The following is a 14,616-nucleotide window of genomic DNA, read 5'->3' on the forward strand; positions in this document are numbered from 1 at the left end:
CCTGTAGACCCTTCCCTAAAATACAGAAAAAAAATTGAATCATCAGATCATTCATGCATGGATAATTAAGGTGATAATGACTTTGATGTTGGCCATGTGAGCCAAAGTTCTTGCGACAATGAAATGGAGCAAGAATCCACCAGAACATACACAGGGAATGCAGGCCTCCTTGATTCAGATGCTGAAGAAAACCGCAGGATGAGTACATATTTGATTAGTATTAATGGCACAAAATGGTCACGCAACCAAATGGAATGGCCGATGTTAGAACTAAGCCTGAAAGTATAGTGAGAATCTTGGCAGGGATAAAACCTACTGACAGAATGCCAGCACTACCATTCAGTATTGGAAAATGCTACAAGATAGCTCAATGGATTAAAGCACCTGCTTAGGCAGACACAGTGACTGGGATTCTATCCCTTGTGTGCCATGCTGGCCCTGCCCCTGGGGTGTGCTGAGATGGCAATTGAGACTGGGCATGGTGGCACAAGTCTGTGATCCCAGTGCTTGGAAGGTTGAAAACAAGAGGATCACTACAAGTCAAATCTGTGTAGTGAAACCCTGTAGACCCTGTACTAAATACATGAAAAAGAAAAATGTTACAACATATGTAATGCACAAATACAGAAATACAAGTAAAACATTCTGTTTGCACTGAAAAGATAAATAAATAAATATAAATAAATAAATAATTTAGATGGTCTGTGTAGTATGGAAATGAGGTTGTTTTCAGATTGGCTTTTAAGGCCTTGGAAGTTCAAGCTCAGAATGCAAGACGAGATCCAGGTACTGGCTCCTCTGCCTTTGCCTTGATTCTTGGAAGAATGAAGACTTTGAATTTCTTTTTTTTTTGTTTCCACAAAGAGTATATTCTTTTACAGGTTTTCATACATTTTAAATTTCAACTTTCAATAATAAAATTCACGAAATTTGATTCCTTAATCACAAAAAAAAAATATTGTGTTTCAGGTATTTTGTGTCAGCAATGAGAGAAAACTAAGGTTAGAGAAGTACAGAGTATATCATATACTTCTAGAGTTTAGATCAAGGTCAAAAAATCTCAGATTTTTCCCAGGCTGTGTAATTAACTGGTATTTTCTGTCATCCTACATTTTTTAAGTGTAATTTAAATATTAGTAGAATTATATTAGTATCCAATTTTTTGAAACAAGAATAATTCTTTTTTTTTAATGTATGTAGTGCAGAATCTACAGGGTCTCACCACATATATTGGACTCACAGCGATCTTCCTGTTTTCAGCCTCCCAAGCACTGGGATTACGGGCATGCACCACCACGCCCAGTCTCAATGGCCAACTCAGCAAGCCTGGGGGGCGGGGCCAGCACAGCTTGTGGTCCTTGTGATGTGAACCCCAGCCCCTGCGCTCTGCCTAGGCAGGTGCTTTAGTCCACTGAGCTATCTGGTCGCCTTGCCAAATTCTAATAGAAAACTAACTTGATGAAGTTTTAAAAGTATCATGGAATTATTAAATTTGCAAATCATGATATAACTCATTTTTATAATTCAGAAAAAATTTTAGAGAAAAATGATGCTGGGTTACCATAGTAAAATTAGCTATTAATTTCTCATTAGATACAACATTATATTGTACACATTTAAAACTATAATAAAAGATCCACTAAAATTATTTGTAAATACTGTTATCTGAAAAAAATCTACAGGCAGAAAGACTTGTATAATTATGATTACCTATATAGACTGGTTAACATATTACTGTGATTTAAATTGTTGAATAAAGCCATAGCATTTTCTTTAAAACAGGGAAAAGAACACACACAATTTATTACGTCTACATAGGAGTATTGGACTCCGAAGACAGAGCTATAAAAGGCACGCTGCTGAAGTGTGTTCATGTGCACTCCATCTTAATGGTATTTCATTGTTTCCATTGTAATACTGAGTCGTGCCATCTTTTGAATTCACAGACTAACATTTGAGAAAACTTAAAGCAGAAATTTCAGTTAGATTCTTTAATTACATTTTGAAAATTATACTTGACACTTATAGTATCTATTTTAAGTAATATGAGCTTTTGTATCTCAACTTTAACTTGAACTAAAGCAAGGTTATTATGATGAAAGAGAACAGAATATAATTTTACAATCAGTTTGAAAATTATGTGTCAGTTTAAAAAGACAGTTGCCATTTAGACATTAGATTTCAAAGCAATAAGAATTTTGCAGCTCAAGAATGAAATAGAAAAAAAGAAATTCTTGGAATAATATATTGTGATTATTTTCTCTTAAGGTAAAACATACTGAAAAATTCGCCGTCAGAAGTAAATGTTTCTCTAATATGCTTTTTTTTTTGTTTTGTTTTTTTGTTTTTGAGGCAGGGTTTCATTGTGTAGTTGAGGCTGGTCTTGAACTCACTGTATAGCGAAGGCTGGCCTCAAAATTGTGGCAATCCTCCTGGCTCAGCCTCCCAAGTGCTGGGAATACAGGCATGTGCCACCATCCCCAGCTTTCTAATGTGTTTTGAATATTAGGTTTTTAATTTGTTTTATAAGATAAAAATGCATTGTATAAGTATATTGTTATTGTTCTTATTGTATTCATCCATTATTAGGTTTATTAAGCATTGCTGTTTACCAGGTACTGTTCTGAATAGTGGGGTTACAGTGCTGCACCAAAAGTAAGCTTTACTGGAATTAAATTTAAAGTCAAAGACAATAAGCAAATAAACATCTAATATGCCAGATAATTTAAGTGCTATGAAAACAATTAAGGTCAGGAAAACAGAATGACAAAGAGATCTAATTTTTATAAACTAGTTAATGAAGACCATTCTGGTAATTTAACAATGTAATAATTTTTAATGTATATTGATCTTTTATAAATAATTGTCCAAGAAGAATTTTTAATCAGAGCTAGATAAATATCTGCCTGAAACAGTTTTACCTTGTTCGGCAAAAGTTGATGTGACAGGGCTGGCGAGATGGCTCAGTGGTCTAAAGCACCTACTTAAAACAAGCTTAGCAAAGCACAGGGACCGTGGTTCAATCCCCCAGCACCACATGCCAGCCCGCCTCGCCCCCTGGTGGGCTGAGCTGCCCCCCCCACAAATAAATAAATAAAATCTTTAAAAAAAAGTTGATGTGACAGAAGAAAGAATAGTATTTTTAAATGCCATAAAAGCATTAATACTTAAGGCAACTACATACTTTCCATAAAGAGAATACAGAAGTGTAAGAACTTCTATAAACAAGAAAATAAACAGTAGGAAACAACAAGAGACGTAAATATCTGTTTTATAAAGGACCTTCAGATAACCAGTAAACATGAAAAAACATGAATAACATCAGTAATCAAGGCAGTGTAAAAGAAAATCTAATGAGATACCACTACACACCCAACAGAGTTACTTAAGATTTAAAAAACTGGCAATACCAGTACTGGCCACATATGGAGTGACTAGGATTCTCAAGTGCTGCTTATAGGAGTGCATTGGTAACAGCATTCACATTTGAACACACGCGCACACACACACACACACATATATGTATATGTGTGTGTGTGTATATATATATATATACACACACACATATATATATAGTGATCTAACAATTTACTTCTCAACAGTGATAGAAATAGATATTTGTACCAGACAACATTCACAGCAGTGTTTATATAGCAGCATTATTGCCAAAGTTTGAAGTGAGGCAATTCAGATGTGTCAGTAGTAGGAAGGATTTTGATGGCAGTATATTTATAAAGTGAAATACTATATAGCCATAAAATCTAACCACCAGCTACTGCAGATAACAGATCTTCTTGGGGGAGGAATCTTTTTCTTGCTGGAGAAGTAACCCAGGACTTCTTGCATATTACACACTGTACTACTCAGCTATACCTCTAGCCCCAGAGGACAAACTGATTTCAAAACCATAGTGAATAAAAGAATGCATCTGAATGAAACTCAAAAGCAGATAAAACTTATGCTAAGGACGATGGTTACTTTGGGGCTGGGGTATGATTTCTTGAGTACTAGATATCATAAACATTATTGTTTGACTCATAATTCATTGATCTCTCCAGTAAGGATTTGCACACTTTTCTATTACATGTCAGACTTCAGTTTTAAAATGATTTAAAGGTACAGACACTAATTTCATCCATCTGGAAAATAGGTTATAAAAAATTTCCAAGGGCTGGGGAGATGGCTCAGTAGAATAAGCGCTTCCCTGGCAAGCAGAAGGGCCTGAGTTCAATCCCCAGTTCCGGGAAGGAAAAAAAAAAAAAGTTCCATTTTAATTATTGAAACTGGCCTACCAATTTGATTTGAAACTGTCTCATTGCTATTTGTTTCTCAATAAAATTATGAAAAAAAAAATTCCAAAACAAGAAAAATTACAGAGTGAATGTTTATAAAACACAAATCTCAAGGCTCGTAGTCATCTGGAGTAAGAGAACTGTAATGCTCGTTAACTGTTGGGCCACAAAAACAGATGAAGGCACACTTACATTTGCAGTGTGAATGTAGGAAAAGTTAAAAAATTGTGGGAAAGTTATACTGTTCGAATTTAAAAGACATAGACCTTCAACCTTGCTCTTCTACTATAAGTAAATTTTACACCCTTAAAAAACTTACAGGGATGTTTGTTTTAACATTATTTTAGTAGCAAACAAAACGTTGAAGCAACTCAAATGCCTACTAGCAAGGAAATAGTTTAGTCCACTGTGAAATGTCACAGTGGACTAAATAAATTAAATAATTTATACTTCCATATGTATATAAAATTAAGTGAGAAAAGCAAAATGCCGAAGTTATATATGTTATGTGATTTCCTGCAGCAATAACTAAAGCTCAGGTAAGGGGGTCTGCACATTTTATGAACAGGGAGAGTAGTGTGAATGGCTTCATGCTACTCTGCTGAATTGATTACTAGGGCCAATGAGTGTAGAAGCACTGACAAAGGTATCAATGATAAAGCATGTGATGAGTCACGCGGGTAAACGATTCTGTGGGGGTGTGTGTGTGCCATGATCATTGTAGTACTGGTGAATGCTTCACTTGGCCTTTCCCAACCCAAGGTCCCCCTAAAATCAGCAAGCTGATTTCAGTACTGATCACCCCCACACCTCCCAGCTACTCAGAAAGCTTCTACAATAAAGAGGTATATATCCAGTATGTGTCTCAAAATCCTTGTGGAAAAGATATTTGGACTCTTTGAGCATGGGAGCAAAGTTTTAATGTTTTTTTTCATTTCTTGTTATGTCTTTGAATTCCTTCTTATAAAGAGTTATGTTGAGAAATATCTCACACCCCAGTGGCCTTCAGTGAAGGCCATTGTTGTGTTAGGCTTCAGTTGGACAACCATACAACAGAACAACTAACATCACTTCTAGCTATTAGAACCAGCACTTGCTGTAATTGAAATCTGAGAAACGCTCGTATATTGAGTCTAATTAAAATTTTTATTTATGTGAAATTATATTTATTAAAATTCATTATCTAATAAGATTCATTAATTATCCTTTGTCAGATGTAAGTTTTAAACTTTTTTTTTTTTTTCATCTATACTGGGAATTGCAGCATAGACTGCAGAGCCAAACTCCAGCCCTTTTTATTGTGAAAGCATCTCACTAAGTTGCCTTGGCAACAGATATGGACCACCACACCTGACTAAAACTTTCTAAAAGCAAGATATGTTTGTGATTCATCTGTCTCTTGTTGTTTATTGTACAAATAAATACTTGATATTTTGCTTACTGAAGAGTAATGAGTAGAGCATTATGAGCTGTTCCACTGAAAGTTTGTCTGTCTGTATGATGCATTCCAGTAGGGTTATCACCAGCAACCTGTCCACTCAATGCCTAGAGCACTCCAGTCATTCTAACTAAAAATCTACTCTTGGTTCAGTTTACAAAATCCTTTGTTGGGGAGGAACATTGGTGCTATCATTGTTAAGCACAGCAAAGCTAGCATAATGAAGCATTCATAAGGCTGACAGTGCCTGAACTATACTGTGAAGAATAAGTTTTCATTTTTCTCTTTTGTGGTATTAGGGTTTAAACATAGGGAGAACTGAACTACATCCCAGCCACCCCTCCCCTTTTTTTTTCTTTTTTTTTTTTTTTTTTTTTGGCACTAGGGATTAACTCAGGACCTTATGCTTGCCAGGTAGGCACTTAAGCCACTGAGCTATCTTCCCAGCCTGTCAGCCATTTTTTTAAAAATTACTTTAATTTTAATTTTATTTTGAGAGTCTTGCTGAGTTGCCCAGCCTGGCCCTAAGCTTTTAGTCTTCCTATCTCAGCTTCCTGAGTAGCTAAGATTACAGGCATGTGCTGCTGTGCCACGTATGAGTAAGATTTTAACACAGTAACAGCATTATAAACGAAGCAAGAAACAACACAATGTATACTGTCTTCACAGATGAAGCAGTATGCCTGTTCTAGAAAATAGAAATAAAGTTAGAGTGGAGTTAAGGGGTGCTTACTGAGAACAGGAGTATGCCTAGGTGAGAAGAGGGGAAAGACTGTCGTTTCACTCTCATGCATCCTGCATGCTACCACCAAATTAACTTTCAAGAGTGCTGTCCTATTCAGCAGTTCACTTAACACTTTTGCTTCATGCTCAAAGCATTTATTTCATCAGATTCATCTAACTTTATCTCTTGTTCCTTAACATTATTAGGTATGGCTGGTTGGCTGGCTAAACAGATTTTCCCTTTTTTCCTTTTTAATATTCTCACTTTTTGTGTTTATTAATCTCTTTCTTTATATAAATGTAGCATCGTTTTCCCAAACAACTTCTTGCTATTCTGAAAACGCTGTAAACCTTCAGCATCCTGATCCTTCCTTTCTCTTTCTTGTTTTTGTGGTTTTCCTTACAGTATTAAGCATAGAATTGTACATGGCCTTTCATGCTTTTCATTCTTTTTTTTTCTTTTTCTGAGTCATTTTTATTCTCCTAAATGGCTGTGTAGTTAAATAACATGCCTCACTATTTTTTTAAGCCTCCAAAGCAACTTTTTTTTTCAGTTAAATGGTATAGATAGGTATTGCTTTTTGTGTGAAATTATTTGACGTAGGAGTAGATATTGAACATTGTAAATAAGAAAATTTTGCATTTGTAAGTCACAAAATGTTGATATTATGGTATTATAATATTTCATATTTTAACTTGTCAAATACTTGTTTCAATGCCTAGATTAAATTATGGATGGGTTAATAACCTAAATGTCTCTGTGTTCCTCACAATGGTTAGGAATTGAATACATCACTCATGATAACATTTTATTTGTTTTATTAATTTACCATAACTGTGTCCATATTCACACAGTTGTTTTGCTTCATTAACAACAGAGGGCACCATTATGGTACCTGAACACCCAGGAAGTAGTCCTTTTCCGGCTCTTGGTAGTTTTCTTGAGCCACCCTTTTTTTCCCCTAAGTTGTATCATAGAAATTTGAGTATTAGTATTACCTAAATGAAAGAGGCCATTATGTATAGAGCAAAATTACCTTTAGGTTATTTATTCCAAAAAGGGTACTGCTGTATTTTGGTCTTCTGTAGTTGTCAAACTTTTTATGCTAATTCTCCTCTCTTGTTCCAAATGAAATCTTACCAGAACCTAACTGTATTAATTAAACATAGTCCTTTTTCAAAGGAGAAGATAGAGGCAGCAAGTTAACAGTCTGGCCCCACCTTTGCACTCTTTCCTCCTAACCCCCATCCTTAGAGCACGGCTTGGAAATCATAACAACTCATCTCACTAAAATTGCTTTTTTAAAACTTGTTTTGTGATATCTCACCAAGGAATTTGGTTTAAAAATAGAAACAGTTTGGTTGTAAAGTGATTTTTAAGTACAAAGGAAAATGCTTTGGAATGTTTCTTGTTTCGGCAATAAAACAGTTAATAGGCTAAGCAGTAGAGACTGGATACTGCACTGGGATAGTGCTTTCTGTCTCCGTCATTTGTGGTTTAAGAAAAGGGGGTGGTGTTCTGCATTTGAAAGGACTTTAATGAATGCTGTCAGTGTTTGTGAGAGCTAATGGTCAGTATGGGAAAGGAGAGCTAGGAAAGTGGTCTAGCTGCTTCAGGATAGGTGGATGAGAGTTTGCTCTGATTGAACGGAATGTTCCACCGTGTTTCGTCTTTATTCATTATCCTTTGTTCTTTAAAATCTGATAGACTGGCATAAAAGTAAATGTAGATATATCTACATATATAAATGTGATTTATTTTCTTTTAAATCTGTTTCTTGTGTACAGCAGGGCATATTACTCCTCTTGTCTTGGTTGGATGCACAAATCTGTGCAGTGCTTTTTGCCCGTTGCCTAGACGATCACTTGGTTTTTCTGAGGATGTCTGGTTCTCGTAAAGAGTTTGATGTGAAACAGATTTTGAAAATCAGATGGAGGTGGTTTGGCCATCAAGCATCATGTCCTAATTCTACAGTTGACAGCCAGCAGGGAGAATTTTGGAATCGAGGACAGACTGGAGCAAACGGTGGGAGAAAGTTTTTAGATCCATGTAGCCTGCAATTGCCTTTGGCTTCAATTGGTTACCGAAGGTCCAGCCAACTGGATTTTCAGAATTCACCTTCTTGGCCAATGGCATCCACCTCTGAAGTCCCTGCATTTGAGTTTCCAGCAGAAGATTGTGGTGGTGCACATTGGCTGGATAGACCAGAAGTGGATGATGGCACTAGTGAAGAAGAAAATGAATCTGATTCCAGTTCATGCAGGTTGATTATTTTCTTACTGTTAGAAATGGGCTGGGGGGTGATAGTGTGGAGTGTTTTAAAATAATTTAGTACTTAGTACTTAAAATCTATTATATGCACGTCTACATGCATCTGCATATATGATATCTTGGTATGAACATGTGGTACTTTTGCTAGGATTTTTTAAAATGTTCTGACATTAATTCTGTAAAATTATGACACCAAATAGCATTCATTTTGAAATAGCTTATGTTCCATATATAGATCTGACTCTGCTTTCAAAATAATATATAGCAGCAGTTTATGTATCATTGCCTAACGGTTTACTTTATTCATTTACCATACATATTCATAACAAAACTATAGAAGATATTTCTGTGGCATAAAATTTGGTGATATGTTAGTTTATAATAGGCTGTAGAGTCAATTTTTAACTTAATGGAAATGAATGGTTTTACAGAAAGATGCACATTGTAGCTGCCAGTTTTTTGACACCATTTTAGTTGTCAATAATATTTTTCGGTGGTTATTTTTCTTTGTCCTGTCTGTATTGCAGATCACAGACTAATACAGAGGATACTGAGTAACATTTTTTTTTCTAAAATTACCTTCACTTTCACTGAAATTCATACTATTTTTGAGAAATGAAGGACATTCTTTCAGGAGAGTTTAAAGGAACATAGAGGGGCTAGATGTGCTAACTGGTAAAAAGGGGCAAGAAGATGAGTTATAAGGAAGAAAATAAAGAAAAAATTGATAATTTCATAATGACCTTATTCATCTTTATCCTTGGAATCTGGCTTTATCTTTGATATTGATCTTACTAAACAGCTTAAGCCACTAGAACACGTTGTCTAACAAGTTAGAAAATGAAAGTCATTATTCAGATTCATCTTTACTTAAAAATAGTTCTAATTATTTAAAGGCACAAAGCTTATCATTTGACTAGTTTGATTACTATCTTAAAATTTCTTTGGCGGTTTTGTATACACTTAGAACTTGTAAGTTGGTTATTGTTAATACAGACATCATAAGAGGGCTTGAGATAAAATGAATTCATATATTCAAGTATGTCTTACTTGGAAATACTCTTTCTTTTCAAACCTTCACAAATGGACTTCTGTATTATAGGATTGGAATGATAAAAAAATACAGATATTTTATCATCTATAATCATGTGGTGGAAAGAAGGGAAATCTTTACATAAATAAATAGTATACTTAACTTAAAAAATTTTAAATATAGTTCATGACATTCCATTATCTTAAAGAACTAGGAGGCACTAAAATTTTTAATATGGGAGAACAGTTAAACTAATATGATTTCATCGTTTTATATTTTTTATAGACACTTGTTGCCATTAAGAGAATAACATATAATAAAAGATTATTTATCATTCTTATGGGAATCTAAACAATAATCATCATCCCATTTGAAAATTAGTATGTCAAGAATTTTATAACAATTAGAAAAAATAAAACATTCCTTTACCAGTATAGGTTATAGAACTGTTAATGTGAATCTGTAGCCAGAAGGTATTATAAAATTACTACAATATTTATGTACGTCTGTAAACTTGGAAAGATTGTATATACCTTGGTCACTATAATTGCTTAAAATAAAAGGTAGTTTGCATAGCAAATGATTCCTTAAGTTGAATTAATCTGTTCTTTGATATACATATTAAAATACTATCCTGATGTGTAGGGTACTCATTGTGAAAGAAAAATAATTTTATTTTGGTGGAAAAACTGTAGTATGCACTCTTTAAGCACTTAAAGTTGATGTTTTTATTTATAGGGGAAACATAAAATGGTATTTTAAAAATCTAAAATAAAGTTATTTATAAGTACTGATTAGCAAGGTGGATCAGACATGGGAATAAACAGTTCACATCTTCAGAAACCAAACTTTTCTTGAAATATTACTTCAAAAATAAAATGTACTGAGAGAAAATGTCTCTGACTTTTAGATATGAGAGGAATATGTTACAGCAACTTTATATTCCTAATAGTTTGAGATTTCAGTCTTACCATTGTATTGATTAAAGGAGACACTTTCTAGATTTTAGAATGACCTTTGTATGTATACTTTCAGTTTTCCATTTTTTCTAGATTAAATATATCTAATTCTTAAATCTCCCTTTATGCCTCTGGCTCTGAGTCTCTGACCTTTGTCTTGAGAATACTTTTTTTGCCTTCAGCTTTTTGATTAAGTGAGCAGTCAGACTTCCCTAAGCGATTGCTTTTCTATAAGCAAATCAAAACTCATCACAGTTAATGTCAAAAGAAGTTACAATGACATTCATTAAATTTCTCTGTATAACTTGGAAACAGTTCATTTTCTTACATAGTATTTGGAAATAATGAAATATATAGGACACATCAGTTGATACCTCAAAATACTAAGACATACTGGGGAAATATGTATATACATTCATTTCTTCTTTAAATGGTCATTATATTTATATAAATCTCAGAACTTAAACTAAATTTTGAATTATTAGAAAAAAGAAGATAGCGTAGTGTTTCTTCATACTCAGAATCACAACACTCACCATAGATCTGGACAGTTTAAGGCAGTTAAGAGGCATCACTTGAAGATAATATGTTTTGTCAGGTATATTCTAGCTAAGGGTATTGTCTGCTTCAGCATTAGACTTCTGATAGTTTCCGCTCCCTTGCATCTAAGTGATTCTTGGTTCTGTAGCCTTGGTTCATTGCTCTTGTGGGTGATCTAATTGATTGAACACTACAAGATAAACTTTGGTTTTTGTACACTGGAGAATTCTGCACTCCATGTAACAGTGGTATCACCTATTAGGTATTAGGGTACCAAGACCTTAATTCTAGACAGATTCCTACTAGGACCAGCAAGGTTTATATGATAACCCATCATGTGACTATACACAGTTTATACTTCTTTTGATTTAATCATTTTAAAATTAAGTAATTTTTTCATCTTTAAGTTGGTGATGTTTCAATATTACAAATTTGTTTATAAAATTAAGTAATATATAGATGTTAAACTGTAATGTCAATTTGAATAAAATATTGCACTTCTAAACTATTTAAAAAAATATTTGTAGCTGATATTTACTGGATACCTCTGTGAGGCACACAAGAAGTTTTAAGCACTTTAATATACGAACTCATTTCTCCTAACTCATTTAGTCTTTACCACAACATTTTTTTAGCTAAGCTGCTATAATTATAAGGTTAATCTAATTCTGACTTTCACATGAGGCACAGAAAGACTAAGTAAGTTGCTCAAAGTTAGTAAAGTAGCTGCATTTTTTAGAAAGTAAACTATATTTTTGGGACAATTTTATTGAAGATTTATTGAAAAGTTTCAAAGATAGTGTGTTGAGTTGCTATATACCCCATATGAGTTTTTTAAAAACACACATCCTGCATTAATATGAAGCATCAGTTACTGTTAGTGAATCAATCGATAGACTATCGTTAGTTAATTAAGGTCTATATTTAGATTTTCTTAGCTTCTTACCTAATACTCCTTTTCTGTTTCAGGATCTTGTTTAAGATACCACATTACATTAAATGATAATACCTCCCTAGGAGCCTGTCAGTTTTAACAGGTTCTCAGATTTTCCTTGTTTTTGATGACCAGCAATTTTGAGAGTATTGGTCAGTTGTTTTATAAAATGGCCTACTCAGTTGTGATCTCTCTCTCTCTCCCTCCCTCCCTCCCTCCATCCCTCTCCCTCTCTCTCTGTTTAGACTGGATTATGGGTTTGGAAGGGGACTATCATAGAGATGCAGTATCATTTTCCTCACATTATACCAAGAGTACATACTATTAACTTGTTTTATCCCTGTAGATATTGACCTTGATCACATGGAAATAACTTGACCTTTGAATCAATTAAGTGCTAGAGAGTTCAAGCTCTTAAACAAAACATTATCACTTGCATACAAAACTCTGGTTTTTTATTAATCATAGGAGTTCACAATAGCTAATTATTCAGGCTAACCTGTTTTACCTTCTTTCTCCAGTTAATTTTCTTTAACTAGCTCCTGAGAATGTCACACCTGGTGATTACAGATACACTCTCTTGACCCAGCCACAAGTCTTTATTCCTCAGTCTTCTATTTTACTTGTTACCATGTACTCTGTGTTTCAGTGCTAGATATCCTGAACACTGTCAATTAATTTATTGTGTTTGCCTTATCTTGAAATCATTTGCATCCTCCTCCTCCTCCTCCTCCTCCTTTTCTTCTTTTTAATATATTTCATACAAGGTCTCACTATGCAGCTCAGACTCGTAGTGATCCTCTTGTTTTCAGCCTCCCCAGCACTGGGATTATAGACATGTGCCGCCACACCCGGTCTCAGTGGCCAGCTCAGCACAGCTGGAAGCAGGGCCAGTGCAGCATGTGGTGCCAGGGATTGAACATTCTCCTCTTTTAATAAGAGCTATTTCCTTTTTCTTGGCATCCTTTATGTTGTCTCATTGTTTGATCCAGTGTAATTCTTGTTCAGTTTTTTACTCAAACTTATTCCTAGAAGTGGCAAAGAGTTCATCTATGTTCTTATATCTGGGAAGGATATACAGTGTTACATTGTTCTTCTTCCTACACATACACCCACATCACATCATGGTTTCCTTGAGAATCTGACACAAGCCATTTTACCTCTCCCCAGAAAATTCTGTGTATATTAAATACTTAGTACCTAGTATAAGGAAGTCGTGAACCTTCTGAAGCTTGTGTGTTGTCAGTCACAGTTCTTAGTTTTAAGTAGAAGCAACTGTCTGCTATATGTTATTCACATGTTATTTGTATTCCATTTGGAACTGAATAGCAAGGTGTTAAGTTTATATTAGACATGTAAACAGTGGCATATATGTGTACACACACATAGACAAGTCTAGAACTTCAGGAAGTATATTACTAGAGCATAGGCTATGTTCATGTAATAGATTCAAATACACAGTGGCTTAAGTAGATGGAAGTTTATTTCTGTCTCCTGACAGCTAGGCAGGTGACCCATGCAGAGACCCATTTTCCTTCTGTACTAATTCTCCATTCTGTAGGTCATTATCCCTTCTGCCTGGTCATAGCATACTCTTCCCTCTGTATTCCAGCTTGTGGGAAGGACCAAAGAAAGAAAAGAGAGGATATTAAACCAGTGTCATGGGTTGAATGTATCAGTGCTGTTCACATTTCCTTGATGAAAACAGTGAGATGACAATTGGATACATGGGAGGTTCTGAAGTGCAGTCTGTACCTGGGAAGCCATATGCCCAGCTAAAGCTCATTATTGTACAAGAAATAGTGGATTCAAAGTTACCATCAGCAGGGTACAAGACATTAGTACAAATAAATAGAATTTGTATTTTCTCATCTACAGAATAAGGCAGTTGGATAAAATGACCAAATAGTCTTCTTCTAGTTGTAAAAATTTTCTGTATAATTGTTTAATGCCTATAGTTCAATGTCCAAAAGTGGTATGAGTAGGTATACAGTAATTTTTAAAAAGTAAATTTTTCTATTAAAATTGTATGTCCAAATTCTACAATCTCTTTAAAAAGTAAAAACATAAATTACCAGAAAGCTGTCCAACTCTTCAAGGGTATGCTCCTTACTCTTTTGCTCATTTTGTGAACAATGACTTTATTTCAGTAGGATACAAATCAGAAGTCAACGCTGCTTTTCATCCTTCATTTAGAGCAATGGATGCACCATCTATATTTAAAAATGTCAGTGAGTTCATTGTTACATTGAACTAATGTGTTCATTTAACATGTGATAGTTGGAAGACCTGAGAGCAAATAAAGGTTTGAAATGTTGTTTTAAAATGCATGTTGGGCTGGTGAGATGGCTCAGTGGTCTAAAGCACCTACTTAGAACAAGCTTAGCAAAGCACAGGGACCGTGGTTCAATCCCCCAGCACCACA

At 34.6% G+C, this 14,616-nt stretch overlaps 1 protein-coding gene across 1 annotated transcript in view; it reads left to right on the plus strand.

Annotated features, from left to right (window-relative positions):
• Positions 1 to 8,319: 8,319 nt before the first annotated feature.
• Positions 8,320 to 14,616, plus strand: part of Klhl5 (kelch like family member 5) — a 63,177-nt gene continuing 56,880 nt past the window's right edge. Inside the window, exon 1 of the mRNA XM_004642637.2 lies at positions 8,320 to 8,717. Within this exon, the coding sequence (XP_004642694.1) occupies positions 8,335 to 8,717 (383 nt within the window). The 5' untranslated portion in view covers positions 8,320 to 8,334. The remainder of the gene's footprint in view (positions 8,718 to 14,616) is intronic.

This window comes from Octodon degus, unplaced genomic scaffold, assembly GCF_000260255.1.
Source record: "Octodon degus isolate 3935 unplaced genomic scaffold, OctDeg1.0 scaffold00158, whole genome shotgun sequence".
NCBI classification, from domain to species: Eukaryota; Metazoa; Chordata; class Mammalia; order Rodentia; family Octodontidae; genus Octodon; species Octodon degus.